General features: G+C 61.9%; 1 protein-coding gene across 1 annotated transcript; it reads left to right on the forward strand.

Annotated features, from left to right (window-relative positions):
- Positions 1-604: 604 nt before the first annotated feature.
- On the forward strand, positions 605-17,538 carry HSD11B2 (hydroxysteroid 11-beta dehydrogenase 2). The gene is made up of 5 exons (XM_075765911.1): positions 605-913; positions 15,291-15,503; positions 15,766-15,951; positions 16,220-16,357; positions 16,830-17,538. The coding sequence occupies exons 1-5, from the start codon at positions 643-645 to the stop codon at positions 17,186-17,188; spliced, it is 1,167 nt and encodes a 388-aa protein (XP_075622026.1). The 5' UTR covers positions 605-642; the 3' UTR covers positions 17,189-17,538.
- The last annotated feature ends 384 nt before the right edge of the window (positions 17,539-17,922 follow it).

Here is a 17,922-nt window from a genome sequence, read left to right on the forward strand (position 1 = left end):
TCCCGAGCCGTGCCGAACTGAGCTGAGCCGTGCTGTGTCAAGCTGAGCTGAGCTGAGCCATGCCTACCTAGGTGGCATGGTATCTCGAGCTGTGCTGAGCTGAGCTGAGCCACGCTGCGTCAAGCTGAGCTGTGCAGAGCTGAGCTGTGCCAAGCCAAGCCATGCCTACCTAGGTGGCATGATGTCCTGAGCCACGCTGAACTGAGCCGAGCCATGCTGTGTCACGCCATGGTGAAGCGAGCTGAGCCGAGCTGAGCCGTGCTTACCTAGGCGGCACGATGTCCCGACCCGTGCTGACCCGAGCTAGGCTGTAGGTGGCACGATGTCCTGAGCCCAGCTGAGCCGAGCCGAGCCGAGCCGTGCTCACCTAGGCGGCACGATGTCCCGAGCCGTGCCGAGCCGAGCCGCAGGCTTCGCGGCGTCCCGCCCTGCTCCGCGCCGCCGGCCCCAGCCGCGCTGCCCCGCGGGGTGCCGGTGGGGGGGTGCGGGCCGGTCCCGGCCGTGCCCGGTGCCCCGGCGCGGACCCGATCGTCTCCCATTGGCGGGGGTGGGAGCGGCCCCGCCCCTTTCCCACCGCCGGGGCGGTTATAAACGGGCGCGGCGGGGCCGGGCGCGGCGGCAGCGGCGGGGCCGGGGCCCGGGATGGAGCCGGGGCTGGAGCGCTGGGCGTACGGCGCGCTGTGGGCGGCGCTGGCCGGCAGCCTGGCGCTGCGGGCGGCTCGGCGGGCCCTGGGGCCGGGCCGGGGGCTGGTGCTGCCCCTGGCGCTGCTGGCCGGGCTGCAGAGCCTGTGCCGCGCCTGCCTCCCGCTGCCCCTGGGGCTCGCCCTGGCCGCCGCCGCCGCCTGCCTGCTGCTGTGGCGGGCATCGCCCCGCAGGCTGCTGCCGGTGGCGGGCAGAGCCGTCCTCGTCACAGGTGAGTGCGGGGACACGGCCTCCGCGCCCCGACGGCCCGGGGTCGGGCTCGGGGGTGTGTGTGGGGGGGGGTGTGGGGGAGCAGGGCATCCCGCGGCCGCCGCTCCGGTGCCGAGAAGCGGGGTCCCCGTGTCCCCCCCCCCTCCTCCCCTGGGTACCAGCCTGTGCCCCGGGCGGAGCGGCGGCGTGGCCACCGGCTTGCCTGCTCATCCCTCCTGCTCCGTGCCCGAGCAGAAGCGGCCAGGCTGTACCTGCTGTTGCCCCTGCCCTGTAGCGAGGAGGCTTTGAGGAGTTGCTTTAGCCCCCGCACGCAGCTCCCCGAGGAGTCAAGCGCTCACCACCGGCCCGGTGTGATGCCGGGAGGTGGAATGGGACATGTGGGGCTGGTGCAGAGCTGGCCCGCTGGTTTGGGAGCGCCTCGGCTGTCCTCTCCTCCCCTCTGGAGCCATGCTTGTTCTTAGAAAGCTTCTTGTGGCCTCTCTAGAGGCTACAGTGGAGCTGGTTACCTGGTGCTGAGCACGGCCGCTTCATCCTGAGCTCTGTCCTGGGAGCAAGTGAGGCTGTTCCTCCTCTTTGCCGGAGCATCCTTGGGAAGTTCTGCTCAGCTGCTGCCCACCTCCTCTTTGGGTGGGCAGGCACAGAGCTGCTCCGTGGGGAAGGTGGCTCTGCAGGGGATGTGCTGTGCTCCCAGGCTGTGCGCAGCTCTGGCTCGGTGCCTGGATCCCTTTAAGGATGTCTTGGTATACAAGTGCTTTCCCCTCTCCTTCCTCCTGGCAGCGGGACTGGAGGATGATGAAGGTAGCTGGGCTCAGCGGGTGCTTTGCTGTGAGACAACAGCAGCAGGCACGGGGGGAGCAGGACGCACTGGAGCCGGCGTGGTTGTTGCCACAGGCGTGCCGGGAGGGTGCCGCCAGCTCCGCGTGGGTGCGGAGGGGACGGAAACCCATGGGCACGGCCTTGGTGCTGTTCCCGAGGATGGGAGCCCGTGTCCCAGTGGGAATGTCTGGGCTGGGCTTGGAGACCCCCAGGTTGGAGAAAGGGGTTTGCGTGTTTCTGAGAAAATTGGGTCTTGTGATGGAGAGTCCTTGTGAAGGAAAGGGGAGAGCAGGGTCCCCCGTCCAACTCGAAGGGCTCCGCGGTGCCGGTGGGAAGCAGAGGGAGGCCTCTCCGGAGGAGGAAGCTTGGAGGAGCAAGGCAGCAGATGCACCAATGATTGAACCGAGCGAAGGTGAGAGCCGCGGTGGGGCAGGGCCGCCTGGGGAGGACATGTCTGACAGGCGCACGCTCGCAGGTGCCCTGTGGCACACCAAGTCAAGCCAGCCCGTGCTCTGTGGCATTGCCTGTATAATTAGTGAGTCAGTGGCTGGAACAAGGTGTTCTTGCCCTGGTGCGTTGAGGTGACACCTCTGCAGCTCTGGTGTTTGCTCTCGGCTGTAAATACTTTGTGGTTTTACAGGTTCGAGGCGCAGCCCGCGGTGCGGGATCGGTGTTTCCTTACTGCTGCTCCAGCAGGTGCCTGCCAAGGGGCAGATGCGAGGGCTGCTCTGCCCGGGACGGCATCCCTCGCTTGAGTATTTGCATAGTAATTAGCCTGATTCTTTTGCGGATTAATTCAGGACACCTCCTGGCAACTGGGTGTTGAGTCGCTGCCGGTGTCTCTTCTGGTGTCTCCTGTGGGGGCTGGCAGGGAGGATGAGTGCAGGAGTGAGCTCTTGGAGGAAGGCAGCCTGGCCTTCTTCCTCTTGCCCACAACAAAACACGGCAGAGGGAGAAGCGTGGAGTTGGGTGCCTGGGGATGCTGGGCATCAGTGGAGGTGTGTGACGTTGGGGACAGGGCTTCTGCCACTCTGGGTGTCATGTTGGACCCAGCAGTTCAACTGAGAAATGCAATGAAGTCCCCTCCTGATGTCTGCCCTGGAGCAGCACAGCTCCCAGCCCAAAAAGCTTTGGGCTTCATTTCCTCTTATGTACACTTCTTGGCGGCTGGCTTAATCCTGCGGCAGGGAGTTGCACCAGTTCAACTGCTGCATCTCCTGGTTGAGGTGTCCCAGCTCTTCCAGCTGCCCACTCTCCCAGATCCCCAGGGAGCCAACCCCAAGTTGAGCCCTGCACGTGATGCTCCAGCCCCATGTGCTGGTCTGGACATAGCTGGCTATTCAAAACTAAGTTTATGGGATGGATTGTGCAGTTCAGTTTGGAAGGAGCAGAGCAGATGTGGAGCCGCTGCGGAGCGAAGCTGCTGACCCCGTGGTAGCAGCCTGCGCTCAAAACAGGACTACGAAGTTGTGGTGTTTCCCATCTGTTGCAGGTTTGCATTTCATGGGGCTGGGGCTTGGCCGGAGCAGGGATGGGCAGCTGCCTGCTCATGCCCGCTGCCGGAGGGGAGCGAGGAATGCTGCGGTTTCCCATGGTGCATCCCCTTGGCTAGCAAAGTAGGTAGCCACTAGTCCTGGTGGAGGCTGTGACCTCGGGGCTCACACTGCATCCTGACTGTCTGGCTTCTCCGGGAGCATGCAGCCTGGCTGGGGCAGGGGGCAAGGAAAGTGTTAATCCTGCCTTCCTGGGGGAGGTCACAGCTGTTTGCAGTGGGGAGGAGAATGCCCTCCTGTGCAGCATGGGCTGGGAGAGGTCAGCCCTAGGAGGATGGGTGGGAGGGATGAGAAGGGGAGCGGAGATCAGCTGCTCCAGCCCAGGGCTGGGACGGACACAGCAGCCATCTCCACCCTGCCGTTGACGTGTTGTCCTGAGCTAGCTTCTGAGTCCAAACCTGCCTCAAAGACAGCTCACGGTCCGGCCCAGGCTTTGGCCAAGCATGGGAAGCTGCAGAGACCCCAGCACGCCGGCAGTGTGGGCAGGCTGGGAATGGGCACCTGCCTGACCCGAGGCTGATCCGGCACCGGCAAGCTGTGGGGTAGCCGATACCCGGCATCCCTCACCGCTGGTGTGTAGTCGGGGCACCCCGGGGTGCTGATGCTGCTGGTTGGCACCCGGGGGCCAGCGATGCAGCCGTGTGCCGGCGGCTCACCCGGAGCAGCCTTGCTCCGAGCATCGCCAGGTTGGTTTCTGTGTGTGCGTGCTCCTTCCTGAACCTCAAACCAGCCCAACTGCGTGTCCTTGGGTGCGCCGGAGTCCTCTGAGCAGTGTGGGCAGAGAGGAGGGGGTGTTGCTTGTACCCTCGTTCCCTCCCTTTTGGGAATCGACATAAAAAGCCTCCGTGGCCTGTGCAAGGCGGGGACGGTCTGTGAGAGCAGCCTCGGTGGGGGAGGCGATGAGCTGGCGTTGCTCAGCCTCTCCCGATCCAGACTGATAGCGCTTTGTGTGAGGTTTGGTTTTGACCCGGGTCAGTTTAGATGTGAGCCTAAATCATCCTTTCGTCCCTGTGGTCTTAGTGGATTCTTGTGAAATTTGGTGAGTCCATGGAAATGGCCTGACACAACTGATATTAGTATTTGGAGGTGGTGGGGGCATGGCTGGGAGGATCCCGGGGTTGAGCTGAACGGCTGGAGCAGTTGCGAGTCCTTCGCTGTCGCACAGCGCTGCTGTGTGTGACTGCTTGGGATGGCGTTTCAGACAGTAGCTAATTGCCTGATTTACGGAGATCCTTGCAAAGGACCCAGCGCAAACCAGCCTGTAGACCCTGCGTGCCTACAGGGTTTTCTCGGAGCGGAGGGAAGACACAAGTTGTGTAGCAAGGTATTGATTCTTCTACTTCAGCTTGGGTGAGAAGTGGAAAACAGTGAATTGTTGCTCTGTCTGTAAAGGTTGCGCCTGAATTACACAGCTCTGAAATAACCCAAAGCCATGGGACGGCTGCCTGGGGGATGTGATTCGGGTCCCTTGCATCCTTGTTCCCCCTTGGTGTAGCCTACAAAGCCAGGAGGCACCTGCAAGACCTTTCCCCCAGCAAGTCTTCTTCATGATCAAAACCAGCTGACAGGTCCGGCTGCTCCAGACCCAAACCTGCCGTGTTCTCATCTTCTCCTTCCTCGCTGCAGGGAAACCCAGTTTTCCTGGTGCGGCTCTCTTGTTACAATTGCATGCCCCGTTAACAATCTGAAATGGGTCAGAGCTTCAGATCATGTTCAAGGTTAACAGAGGTTTTGCAACTTGATCGTAGTCAAGCGGAGCTTCAGTGTTTCCCATGGACTCAACAGATGTTGAAGCATCTGGTGGCTGTGGCAGGACAGAGTGATTCAATCCAGATGTCGGGACTCTCACTGTTCTGCTGCAAAGGTAAATCTCTTTTCTTGGTAAGAGAGCAGCATCATTCCCATCTGGACTTTGATGCTGTCTCTTAAACCCATTTTCCAGCTAAACTGGTTGCTCAAGAGATGTCAGGGGTCGAGACTTTGGGGGCTGAGTAAATCATGCTTGCCCTGGGATGGACACCTCTGCTCCAGGGCAAGCGTGGAGCTTGCAGCCTGTATTTCGTGCTGAGCCCTGTGATGAGTAAAGCTTCACGCAAGGACGCCGTAGCTCTCCGTAGGCGACTTCAACTCCGCTTCCGGAGCCGGTGCGCCAGCTGAAAGGTACCCGGGGTCTTCCCCAGGTGAAGCGCAGGCTGAAAATCAGCTCATTCCCTGGAACCGCTCTGCTTTTTCCAGAATCTATTAAAAATTAACAGCAGAAACAACTGCTCCTCCAAGCTGAGGTGGGGAGATGGGACCAAAACCAAACACCCAAACTCCAGCCCTGGTGTACAAGCAATCCTTTGCATATTTAAAGAGAAAAAAAAGAGCAACATTTAACTCTCTAGTTATGGGGTTTGCTGCTGGTTCCTGGGAATGGAGGGGAAAAAAAACAAAACCAAAAACCTGCGCTCTCTGCTTCTCTTTGCAGGGCTGAAGCTCTCCCCTGACTTTGTCAGCAGCCCTCCACAGTTTTAGGATTCTTCTTCCCCTTGCTAGGTTTCTTCAGAAACAGATACCTACCCCTGCTCACCGCAGATGTTTAGATACAGAACTCAGCTTTTTATCAGTTATCTATTAAATAAGCATTTTCAAAGCCCGCTCACAACACAGACCTGTCGGGGTGGTTTTTTTAGCGCCGTTAACCAAAAATGATGAGCACAGCTAATTAGGAGGGAAAAAAGCGCATAGAAGTCAGCACGCTGTGGGAGAACAGAGTTGGTAGAGAAACCCAAGCTGGCTTGATTAGCGCTCGGGGTTACGCGGGGACATGAGAGCAACAAAGCGGAGACTTCCCTGCAGAAATGAGATTGTCAGATGGGAACGGATGCTTCGGGAGGAGAGAAGTGTAGGCTGTTGCTGCCCTCTAGTCCAATGAGCAGCACATCTTTAATGAGGTCTGGGATTGTGTTACCCACTGTTGAGTCTAGCTCCTCTCAAGCCAGGATCTGGTTACAGAAAAGCCGTGCTGCTTTTACTACTCGTAGCGTAGGGGTGGTGGACTTGCCTGGCTAGGGTTTTGCTTGAGCGGGGACGGGGTGGGGGAAGAGTCTTCAAGGTGCCTCCACCAAGTCTGGGCAAGCGTTGGTCATCTCTCCATAGTCATCTTTAAGTGCTGGCCCGAAAGCCCAGCTGGGAGACCTCTGCTTGCCCAGCTGACCCATGCAGAAGGAAAGGCTGCAGGGCTTTCATGCCTCTTCACCTCCCGATGTCCCTCCTGCCACCTCAGATCTGAGGTACTGCTGTGGAGCCTGTAAGGTGGCAAATGCCCAAGACCGTTGCCTTCATGCTGTCAGTGTGTTGCTATGGGTATAATTTAGAATTTTTGTTCTTTAACCTTGCCCAGCATATGCCCGTTACCTCCTTTTCTGGTTCTCCTTGGCTGCTACGGTACCTCTACCGTGTCCAATCCCTGTTCTTCTGTCCCAGCCTATGTGTGCTTCCACGTGCAACGTATCGCTTCTGCTTCCTTCTCCCCTGGAGAGCTGCCAGCCCCTGAGCTTTATCAACTTTCCTGTTGGGAGCTGGCTTCCCCGTCACACATGGTGCTGTCCCGGGATTTGCTGGCTCTGAGGCTGTAATCTTGAAAAGCAGTTTTCGGCTTTACAGGCTTTGCGGCAACGCGGCCTCTCGCTGGGCGGTTGACCCTGGGGAGCCAGATGGTGGGTGCTTCCCAGGCAGGCTGGGGATGGAGAGGAAGGATGGGCTGGTGAGCTGAGGTCTGGAGGAGATACCTGCCCTGATGTCTTCTGTGGATGCTTTGAATGTCTGCTGCCTTCTTGAAGTGTTTCTTCTGGTGGTGGTGGTCTTGTGCTGGGTCTTTCAGCTTCCACCAGATGTACCCTTGAGCAGATTTATGATCCGTCCATACCCCCTTTCTCCACTCTGGTGGCCATACTCCAATTTGGCATAAACTTCACACCATGCACATCTGCATCTCGTGACCCTGTCCAATGACACTATGACCAACCCTTGCTCCTCTCCAGGGTCCCAGTTACCAGGTGGGGGCCAAGCTCTATAACCTGGGGCGTGCAGCCATCCCATAATGACTTCTGTCCCCCCTTCAGCTGATGTGCTGGGCTCTGCCTGCGCTGCCCCGAGCCGAAGGGCACGTGTGGGTCCTGCCCTGTGTGTTGCTGTTTGGCCTGGGTCACCGTGGCTGTGTCTGAGAACATCAGCCCGGAGGGCCATCTTTATGTGTTTTGGGGGAAAATGCACCAAAATAGTCTTGTGATACTCAAATGCTGACTCTGAAGAGCTGGTGGGAGCTGCAGGTGGAGGGTGAGGAGGGGACAACTTAAATCAGGTGCAGAAGGGGCTGGTGGGGCTTGAGGTGGCCATGGGGGTACAGCTCTTAGCCTGGGGGCCTCACCAGCTCAATGTATTTCAGAAGCTGTCTTGGCTGAAGCTCAGTCGGTGCTTGCTCAAGTGTTTTGCTCAGTTTCTAAAAAACAACAACAAAAAAACCCCAAGTAAAACCAAAACTCCACAACTGAGCTCCGCGTGGATCTGGAAGGTGCAAGAGGAAATGCAGTTGGTACGACTGCAGAGCCCACCGTGATGTGCAGGGCTTGCACCCGTTCTTCTGCTTGCCTCGGCTTGTGGTGGGAGTTTATTCTTGAGACAAGGGGAGCAATGAGATGGCACCTTACAGGCAAAGTAGAATTTCATCACCAAAATACCGCTGAATTGATAGAATTCTGTTGAAACCTCCGTAGCTTTATTGTGGTGCTGCAAACGCTGAGCTGCTTAACATTGCGATCCCCTGGGCTCGCTCTGGAGTGACTGCTTTGGTCGGCTCTGTCCCTGCCGGCACCACCGCCTGTCCCAGCCCCCTGTGACTCGTCCGGCTCCACGGTGGGGTGGGTGGGGTGGCACCCCGTCCTGGGGGGCATTTCAGGGCTCTTCCGTGGCTGACCTGACCTGCCACGTGGCCAGAGGTTCTCCTGCGGTGGCTGCGGTGCTTTCCTGTCCTGGCTGGAAATACCTTCCCTCAGGTGTCCCAGGGTGGTGGTGGCTCATGGTGGTCCACGTAGAAGACCTGGTCTTCTCTTCTACTGTTTCTTGCTGGCTTAGCCCTACCCGTAGAAGGTTATGCCTAAGTTCTGCTGCCTCTCCTTGCTGGCTCCTGGGGCCCGATGTGTTACCGTGTTTGAGAGGTGGATACGGGGCTTGCTTGGTGTTTCCCCAGCCTGCTGGGGGTCCCTGGGGAGCCCTTTCGCAGCCCAGGGATGTTCCCAGCAGGTGCCCAGCCATGGCTCTGCTCCCACCACCTCGTTCCCTGGGAGCAGCTTCAGTGCCGCATCCCGGCCGTGGCTGGTGGAGCTTTCCGGCTCTCCGAGAGCCCGGGCAGATGTGTCACCAGCGCTGGCTTGGTGTCGGCACCGATCTGGCTGAGCCAGCCCTGGGCCCTGGCTTGTCCTTCCCGGTGACAGCTCTTGCTGATGGATGGCTTTCGCAGCTCGCCGGCGCAGTGTTCCTGGTTCGCCGTGTTCCCTCTGAAGGTGATGATTAACCCGGTTATCGCTGCAGCTCTTCACAGCTTCCTCTTCTCGGGGAGACATCCATCCATCCATCCCAGATTAGCTCTGATGTACAGGCTGTGCCTTTTCCCGGGCGATGTCCGTGCTGCTGCCTTCTCCCACTCATCCCTGCCCGTGGGAAGCTCAAATCCTTAACTGCGAGAGTCCGGCTGCTCCTTTCGGGGGGTCGATCCCCTCTCGGAGGCGGCATCTGCTGGAAGATCCCGTCCAGCCCCGGGATGCGGCGAGTGGCTGCTTCTAGGAAATTCCCTGCGCCCTTTTTCCACAAAACCCCAAAGCGTCGCGGTTCCTCCGCCTCGCCTGTTTGCGAGCCCTGGGCTGGTTCTTGCCGGCAGCAGCATCGCTGCCGTGCCAGGGCTGGACTATCTCCGGGGCTGCCCTGTTGCCCGTTCCTCCTGCATCCGAGGAAGACTCCAGTGTTTTTGCATCTGCTGACCTTGCTGGTGCAAGCCCTTAGGCTGAGTTTAGCAGGTCTGGGTGCCAAACTGCCCTCCCGAGAGCTTAAAACCTGCGCCGAGGCTGACTGCAAGCTCGGGGGTGGATGCTGACCTCCTCGAGCATCTCACCGGGCGCTGGCCTTGCGCAGGGGGAGGTGGTTGGGCTCGTTTCTGTCCCGGCTGCACCAGGGCCACGTGCAACGTAACGAGCTCCTGGCTTAGTTAGTCCCACCGGTTGCAAGCAGCATCTGCTGCCCAGCTTTGGTGGGGCAGGAAAAGGCATCTGGGTAGCTTTTAGTGACAGCGACGGGGAGGGCCGCAGCTGCTCTTGTGCCATTGGGTCCCCAACAGTGATGCACCGGAGCTGGCGCCTGCTCTTGAGAAATGGGCTTTAATTCAGGAGCCGTGGGTGCATCCGTGCCGGCCTCGGGGCGTCATCTCTGCCTGGCTGCTTTGGGTTGTCTAGGCAGAAAATCAGATTTTTCCCCTTTTCTTTGGTTTGTTAAGTGAAAGATATCTCCCCGGGTGGAGGTGACGGCGTGTGAGGCTTCAGAAACACTCGGCTAATCCGTTGTAATTCACACCATCTGGCCGTTGTCCCCGGCGTGGGGAGGGGAGGTCGGGTCACTCCTGTACCCCCTGCGGTGATGGGCATCCCCCGCTCTGCCTTCTGCCGTGGTCCACAGGCCTCCCTGGGGTGCTGGGGGGTCTGCCTGGCCCCCCCCACCCCATAGGACCTGCTGGAGGGATGTGGATGTTGCACTTCATCCAGGGCTGTGGGAGCTGTCGGCACCCCGGCCGGTAATCTCCCTCCGGCTGCTCGTGCCGGCCGTGCGGTGCAGGGGGTCCCGGGGAGGTGGCAGCGTGTGCCCCCCTTGGCTCAAATCCTGCCCGGGGAAGGAGGCTGAGGCTGTGCAGGGCCCCCCCCCCCTCTAGGCTGCTTGGGTGGGAGGCTCGTGTGTCGTCCCCTTGCCGGGGATTTGGGGATGGGATTTGGGTCTTCCCTGAAGGCACCTCCCTGGGTTTAATTTAATTGAATTAGGCTCGCGGCTTCCCAAAATGCGGCACTGAGGACCAGCAGCATCACTGGGGCTGCTGCCACCTCCTGCCACCCCGGCCCTATCCGCCAGCGCCGGGACACGGGGGCTGCTCCCGGGGGGCTCCGTGGGGAGCGGGGACACCCCGCTGCCGGCACAGCACGCTGCTGCGCGAGCCGCCGGCTGGGGTGCGGTTTCCTGTTGACAGTGATGCCACCGGCTGTGGTGGGGTGGGGGCTGCCGGTGCCCCTGCCCGGCCCCGCTCTCCGCGGCAGGACGGCGGGCGATGGCTGGCCGGGGAGGCCGGAGGCGGCGGGCGGCCGGGGCGGCTCAGCTGCTGCGGGCACAGGTGTTCTTGCCCTTCCCTCCCTCCCCAGCACCCTGCCAAGAATTTGTTCCCTCTTGACCGGGGCTGACATCACCCCTTTATCGCTCCACGCTCCAAACACGCGCGGCATCCGGGAGGTGTTGGCCATGGGGTCCTGCCCTGCCCACACGGGCTTTTCCTCGGTGATTCCTCCTGCCTGGATCTGCCCCGTGCGGGGGGACACCCCCGTCCCCTCCCGGTCTCTTTTGGGGTGCCCCATCCCCTCCGATGCCACCTTGTCCTGTGCTTCCTCATCCGCAGAGTCCCCGTGGTGCTCCCAGGATGGAGCTGCTGGGATGACCGTCCCCAAGCAGCCGAGCCAGGATCAGTCCCGGCGGAGCCTCCCCACGGTGCAGCCGGGCTCGACCCCATCCCGCGCCCGGAGGAGCAGGATCGGAGGCGGCGGCGGTGAATCCTGCCGGGGCCAGAAGGCAACACCTCCGAGCAAAATGTCAGCTGTGTTTAGCTTGGCATCCCAGGCAGGATTTGAGCTTGAGCCTATGGAAACAAGCAGCTCAGCGTGTTAATCCGCTCGGCCTCGGCGCCCCGGCTCCCCTCCGACTGACGGTGTCCTTGAGCCCGGCACCCTCCCAGGGCTGGTGACAGCGGTGACAGCCCCATCTCGGTGAGGCACCTTGGGCAGGGTGGGACTGCCCAAAAGCTCTGTGCAGGAGGTGGGATCGATATCCTGGGATGTGGGGAGCGGTGGCAGGGCTGTGGGGGGGGGCACCCGGGCAATGACCTGCAGAGCTGGGATGGGGACGATGCTGCTCCGGGTGTCCCACCCAGCGGACACGTGAGAGATGGAGCATCCCCAGCGGATGCCCCAGGGCCGCCCCGCTACCCATCCTCAGCAGGTACCTGGGTGCCCCCGGGGCTGCCCACGCTGCCAGGGCTAACCCCAGGGGAGCTGGTCCGTCGGAGGGATGCTCAGTCCTGGGCAACCCCTCTCCAGCTCCCACGCCAGGGTCCCAGGCTGGGGTGGCCGTGGAGGGAGCAGCTCCCAGGGAGCTACCGCTGCGCCCGGGCACCCACCGGGTTCTGGGCAGCTTTGTACCCGCACGGGGCTTTTTCAGCCAAGCTGCGCTTCTGAGCGACAAGGATTTGCAGGTCCGTGCTGGTCCTCTCCCATCGTGCGTGGCTCAGGGATGAGGATGCACGGCTTGCTGCTCCGTGGCTCAGGGATGAGGATTCACAGCTCAGGTGGGGAAGTCACTCCTGCGTCGCATCAGGGTGAGCGCCGCGCACCCGTGCCACCAGCCCTCCATCACATACCGTGCCGGCAGTGGGCATGGGCTGGCAGGGGGGCAGTTGTGGTTTGGTCCTGGGTGGTAGCCGTGTTATCGCCCATCTCAACTGCGGCGCTGATTTTGAGCGTGCGTCTGTGCGCGGCAGCCTCGGTGCTGGCTGCAGGAGCAGGGCGAATACCTGAGACAGCACAAAGCCAGCGCCGTGCCACGCCTGACTCACCCGAAAGAAACGTGCCCGCACCAAACCGGGACTGTGGCTTCAACCGGCGGCACGTGAGCCCAGCCTGATTCCCGGCAGCGAGGAAGCACGAGCGGTGCCCACCCCTGCCACAGCCGGGCACCAAAGGCTGCAGGCAGGCTGGCCGGGGGCTGCCGGGCTGGCACCGCTGAGCCCCTCCGGTGGCTCTGCTTTCACCGGCGAGGGGCATCTCTGGGCAGTGGGCACGCCGCGCTGCGTGGTCGGTCCTCTTCGCCCTCCCTGAGTGGGTGGGAGGGGACCCCCACTGGCGATGCTGGAGGCCAAACTTTTTTTTTTTGCTTGCTCAAGATAAGTAAAGCCGGGGCTCGTCGTGCCAAAATCCCAGTGGAGGCTGGCGTGCCCCGCTCTTGGGGAAGCACTGCAGTGGCTGGAGCTTCTGCAAAGTCCCTAGGAATTGCTGCCGACCCGCTGCTCCGGCAAAAGGCCAGCCGGCCCCTGGAGCAGGCGTTTGCCCCCAGCTTGCTGAGCCTGCAGAGCTCTGCTGGATTTTTGCAACCCGGGCTCGAGCTCTGCTCTCGCTGCAGCGAAAGCCTCTGGCTGCTGGCCCGGGGCCCGCGGGGGGATGCGATGGGGGCTTCAAGCCGCTTGCCTTCCTCCGCCGCGCTCCCTACGCTCTTCTTCTCCTGCGCTTGGTCCGACTGTGGTCCCTCCCGCCGGCACGGATGCAAAACCGGTTGGCAAGCTGGGAGCCGGGGCGGGAGGGAGCTGGCGCCGGCATCTCCTCGTGATGCCGCTTCCTCGGAGGGCGGCGCGCCCAGCGCCAGCCTCGCCGGGGCCGCGCAGACTGGTCGGCTCCAGCGCTCCCGGCAGAGCCGAGCCAGCGGCGGCGGCTCCCGAGCTGGCCCCGGTGTGGCCGGTGGCTCGTGTGCTGGTAGCCACGGGGAGCGAACACAGCCCTGGGTGAGCTGCCGTACTTTGGGGCCACGTGTTATGGTCCCAGGGGGTTTAATTGTCCTTCCCTCTGCTCTCGGCCATGCCTGAGCACGGCAGCTGGGAAGCCGAGCAGCGCCGAAGACCTTAAATAACACCAGAGCATCCTCGCCCTCCTGGCCCCAGGCCTCCCGCCAGCCTCCCAGGAGGGTGGTTTGTGTTGGGTTTTTTTTTTGGTTGGGTTTTTTTTTTTGTGTGTGTGTGAATAAATTAAAACTTCCGAAACAAACCCTTCGACCGCCCCGCTCCTCTAAGGCAAAACAAAACCTGCCTGGCTCAGACGGCACACGGCTGTGTTTGCTCCCTCCTTGCCAGGCTTGCCCAAAACAAGCCAGCAAACCTGTCTCTCTCGGGTTTTTTTGGGATGTTTCCCGGTGTTTTGAGGCTCAGGAGGTGATGGGGAACTTCATGTTTGGACTGGAAGCTTTTCTTGCCGGCTGGGGCGGGAGCAGCGCAGGTAACCGTGTCCCGGCGGCGGGCAGAGTGCTGGCTGCGGCATGGCGAGGCCGTGGCTGCGAGCACTTTTAATTTTAAACCTTATCTTTATTGCAGTTTTCTCCTGCCCTGTTGGGAAAGACGAAATGCACCTTATCTGTCCGGCTGCTGGCAGCACGACCTGTTCCCAGGGAGGGGAGAGGCGGATGTGCCGCGCCGGCGGCTTGCGGCACCTTCAGCATCCCCTGCGGCACCGGGGATGGCGCCAGGGGCGATGCCAGGGGTGATGCCGGGGTGATGCTGAGCCAGCCTGGCATACACCCATGGTGGGTGCTGGGTGTTGGGTGGCTCCGCCGGGAAAGGGGGGGATCCCTGCAGCCCCTTCCTGCCAGCCAAGCACCTCCTGGGTGTCTTATCGCTCTGGCCACTGGCCAGGGGCTTTACTATGGGTTTCTGACGCAGCAATAAAGTAAAGCCAAGCCGGGAACCGGCCTGCGGATGCTGAGCCAAGGATGGCTTAGCTGGCACCCCAAGAGCTGGAGCCAGTAGCACCCCGATCCCAGCCTGGGGGTGCAGGAGCTGAGGGTGCAGCCAGTCCCCGTGCCCATCCCAGGGCTGGTGGAAGGGTGCCGAGAGGAGTCTGCGTCTCAGGGGGGCTGTGGAGTGAGTGACAATGCCCAGGGCCACCACTGCGTCTATCCTGGAGTGGCTCCAGGTGCTGGATAGGGCCCTTTCGCAGGGATGGCCTAAGGAGCACCCAAGGGTGCCAGGCAGGAGGGTGCAGGGGCCATGGGGCTGGCCCTGCAGTGCTCCCTGTTAATGGTTAATGTGGCCAGGCAGCGGCAGTGGCATCGGCCCCGCGTGAGCTATCGACGCTGCCGCCGGCCCCGGGAACAGGCTGTACCTTGCTGCTGCTGTTTGCATCCCAGCTGCTCTGCCCCGCCGGGGCCCTGCGACACCCAGCTCCCACCCAGGCTGCCCCCCAGCCACCCCGATGGTGGCTTTGGGGGGGGGTGACAGTGTCACCCGCGGTGCTCCTGCTCGAGCTGAGATAGAGATGAGGCTGGGAGTGGGCATGGCAGCACCCGGTGCACCCTGCGTGGGACATCCCCATCGGATGCGGGGTGGCAAGAGCAGACCAGAATCCCTCCCCCCCCGCCAGCACCCCAGCCAGGTGAGGGGGGGTTGCCGTGCCTCTCAGCCACCATTTCTGGGAGGCGAAAAGCATTCAGGGAAAGGCAGCATCTCCCAGGGAGCCTTGTGCCAGGTCCCAGTGGTGCCCGATGCTTTTGGAGGACGTTTTGGGGGGGCGGGGGGGGGGGGGGGGGGGGGGTGATGGCTCTGGCCCCGCATTCCTGCTGGGCTCTGGGCTGTCCTGGCGCCTTGCCTTGCCATGCCCATGCTTTTACCTGCACCTTGCATCAGAGAGGCGCTTGGGGCGATGGGGGTTGCAGATAAGGGAGTGGTTTCTTCCTCTTGTGTGCAATAGGAGAGAAAACACCAGCTCCTCAACCAGCGAATGCCCCAGGGCAAGGTCATGTCCCCGGCGGGTCCGGAGCTGGAGTGGGGCAGTGAGCCCCAAGCAGGGGACCGGTGCTGGAGGTTTTACTCCCTGGGGGTGGAAGGGCAGAGCTGGGGGGTGTCCCTGGGGGCTGGGGACAGCCAGCCGGCGGCTGTCACTGCTACTACAGGGCTCTTCTTGGCTCTTGCAGGCTGCGACTCGGGCTTCGGGCAGGCGACGGCACGGCATTTGGATGCCATGGGCTTTCGGGTGTTCGCCAGCGTGCTGGACCCACAGGGTCCCGGCGCCCAGGAGCTGCGCAGGAGCTGCTCGCCAGGGCTGACGCTGCTGCAGATGGACCTGACCAAGCCAGAGGACATCCAGCGTGTCCTGCAGCACATCCAGGCCCACACCAACAGCACAGGTAGGAGCCCGTGGCACCCCCCCAGGACCCCACACAGCTCCCCAGGACCTCAGCTTGCAGCCAGCGTGGCAGTGCCAAGCCTCCATGTGCCCCCCCCCCCCCAACATGAGCTGCATCCTTGCTGACAGCCTCCACTAATGGGACTTGTCCTGGCGCACCCCCAATTCCCCTGCAGGACGCCCATGAGCCAGGGAGCAGCTGGGATCCCCAGGGTGGGGGTTCCCCCATTTGGGTCACCTCTTCAAGCGTCCTGTCCCTGCAGGGCTCTGGGGTCTGGTGAACAACGCTGGCTTCAATGACACCATCGCCGATGCTGAGCTCTCACCGCTGGGCAAGTTTCGCACCTGCATGGAGGTGAACTTCTTCGGTTCGCTGGAGCTCACCAAGGGGCTGCTGCCCCTGCTCCGCTCCGCCAGCGGCCGCATCGTCACTGTGAGCAGCCCTGCGGGTAAGCAGCCTGCCTTTGGCACGGCCCGCCGGACCCCTGGCACCCCCCCCCCCAGCTCAGGTCGAGCATCCCCACGGCGTGGCGCGGCTCCCACTCCCCACCAGGCACCTCTGCTTCTCCAGCCAGCGCATGAGGCCGGTCCCCTAAGCCCTTTCCTTGTGCAGCGGCTGGGAGTGCAGCCCTACACAAGTCCTGCCGGTCCCTGCCTGCCCCAGCCAGGCAGGCAGCTGCCTGAAAGCCTGCTCACCCATCCTTTCTCTCCTGCAAGGTGATCTGCCCTTCCCCTGCCTGGCAGCCTACGGGGCCTCGAAGGCAGCCCTCAGCCTGCTCATGGACACCTTCCGCAGCGAGCTCCAGCCCTGGGGCGTCAAAGTCAGCCTCGTCCTGCCTGGCTACTACAAAACAGGTACGAGGGTCAGCACCCACTTGCTGCCTGCACCTGCAGGCAAAGGGCAGGTACCCCTGGGGAGGCAGAAGATGGAGCAATGGCAGGTGGGGCAGGATCCAGCTTCTCAGCAGCCCCAGCTACCTCCCTGGGGACAGTGGCCATCGTGTGGCCTTTGGGCTCCTCCGGTTGAGGAGAGGCACGGGGGCAGGATCAAGCCCTGCCAGCAGCTTCTCTGCCACAGGGGGTGGCCAGACCAGCTCAGCCACGTTTATGGTGGCACCGTCCCCACTGCCAGCAGGATCTGAGACTTCTGGTTGAGCCCTGGGCTACAAAGAGCCACCATGGTGCTTCCCCCATGGCAAATCTCTGCCAGGGTTTCAGCAGGACCTTCCCGGGAGGGGGCTGGGGGCTGCTGGCACCCATGCCGGGGGAGGGGGGGGGGCTGGAGGAGGGGGGCCATGCAGCTCACAGGGGGGCCACGTCCTTGCAGGGACAACATGCGACCCTGCCTTCTGGAACCTGCAGAAGCAGCGGCTGGTGGCCAGCCTGCCCCGGGAACTGCTGCAGGCTTACGGGGAGGACTACGTGGAGGAGATCAACCGCCAGTTCATCCAGTTCATGAAGGTGGCGGTGGAGGACCTCAGCGCGGTGGTGAACAGCATCACGGACGGGCTCCTGGCTGCCAACCCAGCCGTGCGCTACTACCCAGGGCAGGGCCTTGGGCTCATGTATTTCATACATCGCTACCTGCCCTATTTTGTCCGAGACTTGTTCTTAAAAGGATTTTTCATCAACCCCAAGCTGCCCCGAGCATTGCGGCAAGAGCACCACAACGACGCGAAGGCCTGACCTCGGCCCGCATGCGGTCGCGGGGCAGGAGCGAGCCTTCTCCCGGGATTTCCAGGCACGCCAGCCCCCGAGCGCGTGCACAGCCATCGGCATTGCCCTCCTGCACTGCGGGGGAACAATCAGCACTAGATGTGAAAAACCAAATTGCTTTCCAAAATCAGGCAGATCTATTTTCTATTGTGCGAGAATCAACATTTTCTAAAGACCTTGTTTTTGTATTTTTTCTAACCGTGCATCCTCCAAGGGGGCCGCCCCTGCCTGACTCAACGGCTCTGCACCACAGGCTGGGATGTACCTCAGGCGTTTCTCAGCTACCCGACATCTTCCTTGCTGCTGTGGGAGCTCCAAGCGTTTGTCTCCATCACCTCTTGGCTAGGTCAGGCCCAGGATCCTGCGGCCACTGCTGCATCAGCCCTCACCTCCCTGCTGTTCATTACACACTCCACGTGCTCCCGGCGAGCGCAGGGGCCGAGGCCAGGCTGCAGAGCCCTTCACGAGATAAACTACATGATTGTCACTTTTTAAATAAATCTCTTCTTGATATGCCACTGGGCTCCGGCAGTCTCCTTCTGCAGCGCTTGGTCAGGGATGCCCGGCCTGCTCACTGCCGTCCGGCTGGAGGAGCAGTGAGGGCTACAGCTCCTGGGCACCCACCAGCTCAGCACCCAGCTGCACCCACAGACCAGGCACCACACACAGCTTGGGCTGGAGTGCAAACGCCCAGGGCCCCCAGT

Source organism: Balearica regulorum, chromosome 13 (genome assembly GCF_011004875.1).
Source record: "Balearica regulorum gibbericeps isolate bBalReg1 chromosome 13, bBalReg1.pri, whole genome shotgun sequence".
Classification (NCBI taxonomy): Eukaryota; Metazoa; Chordata; class Aves; order Gruiformes; family Gruidae; genus Balearica; species Balearica regulorum.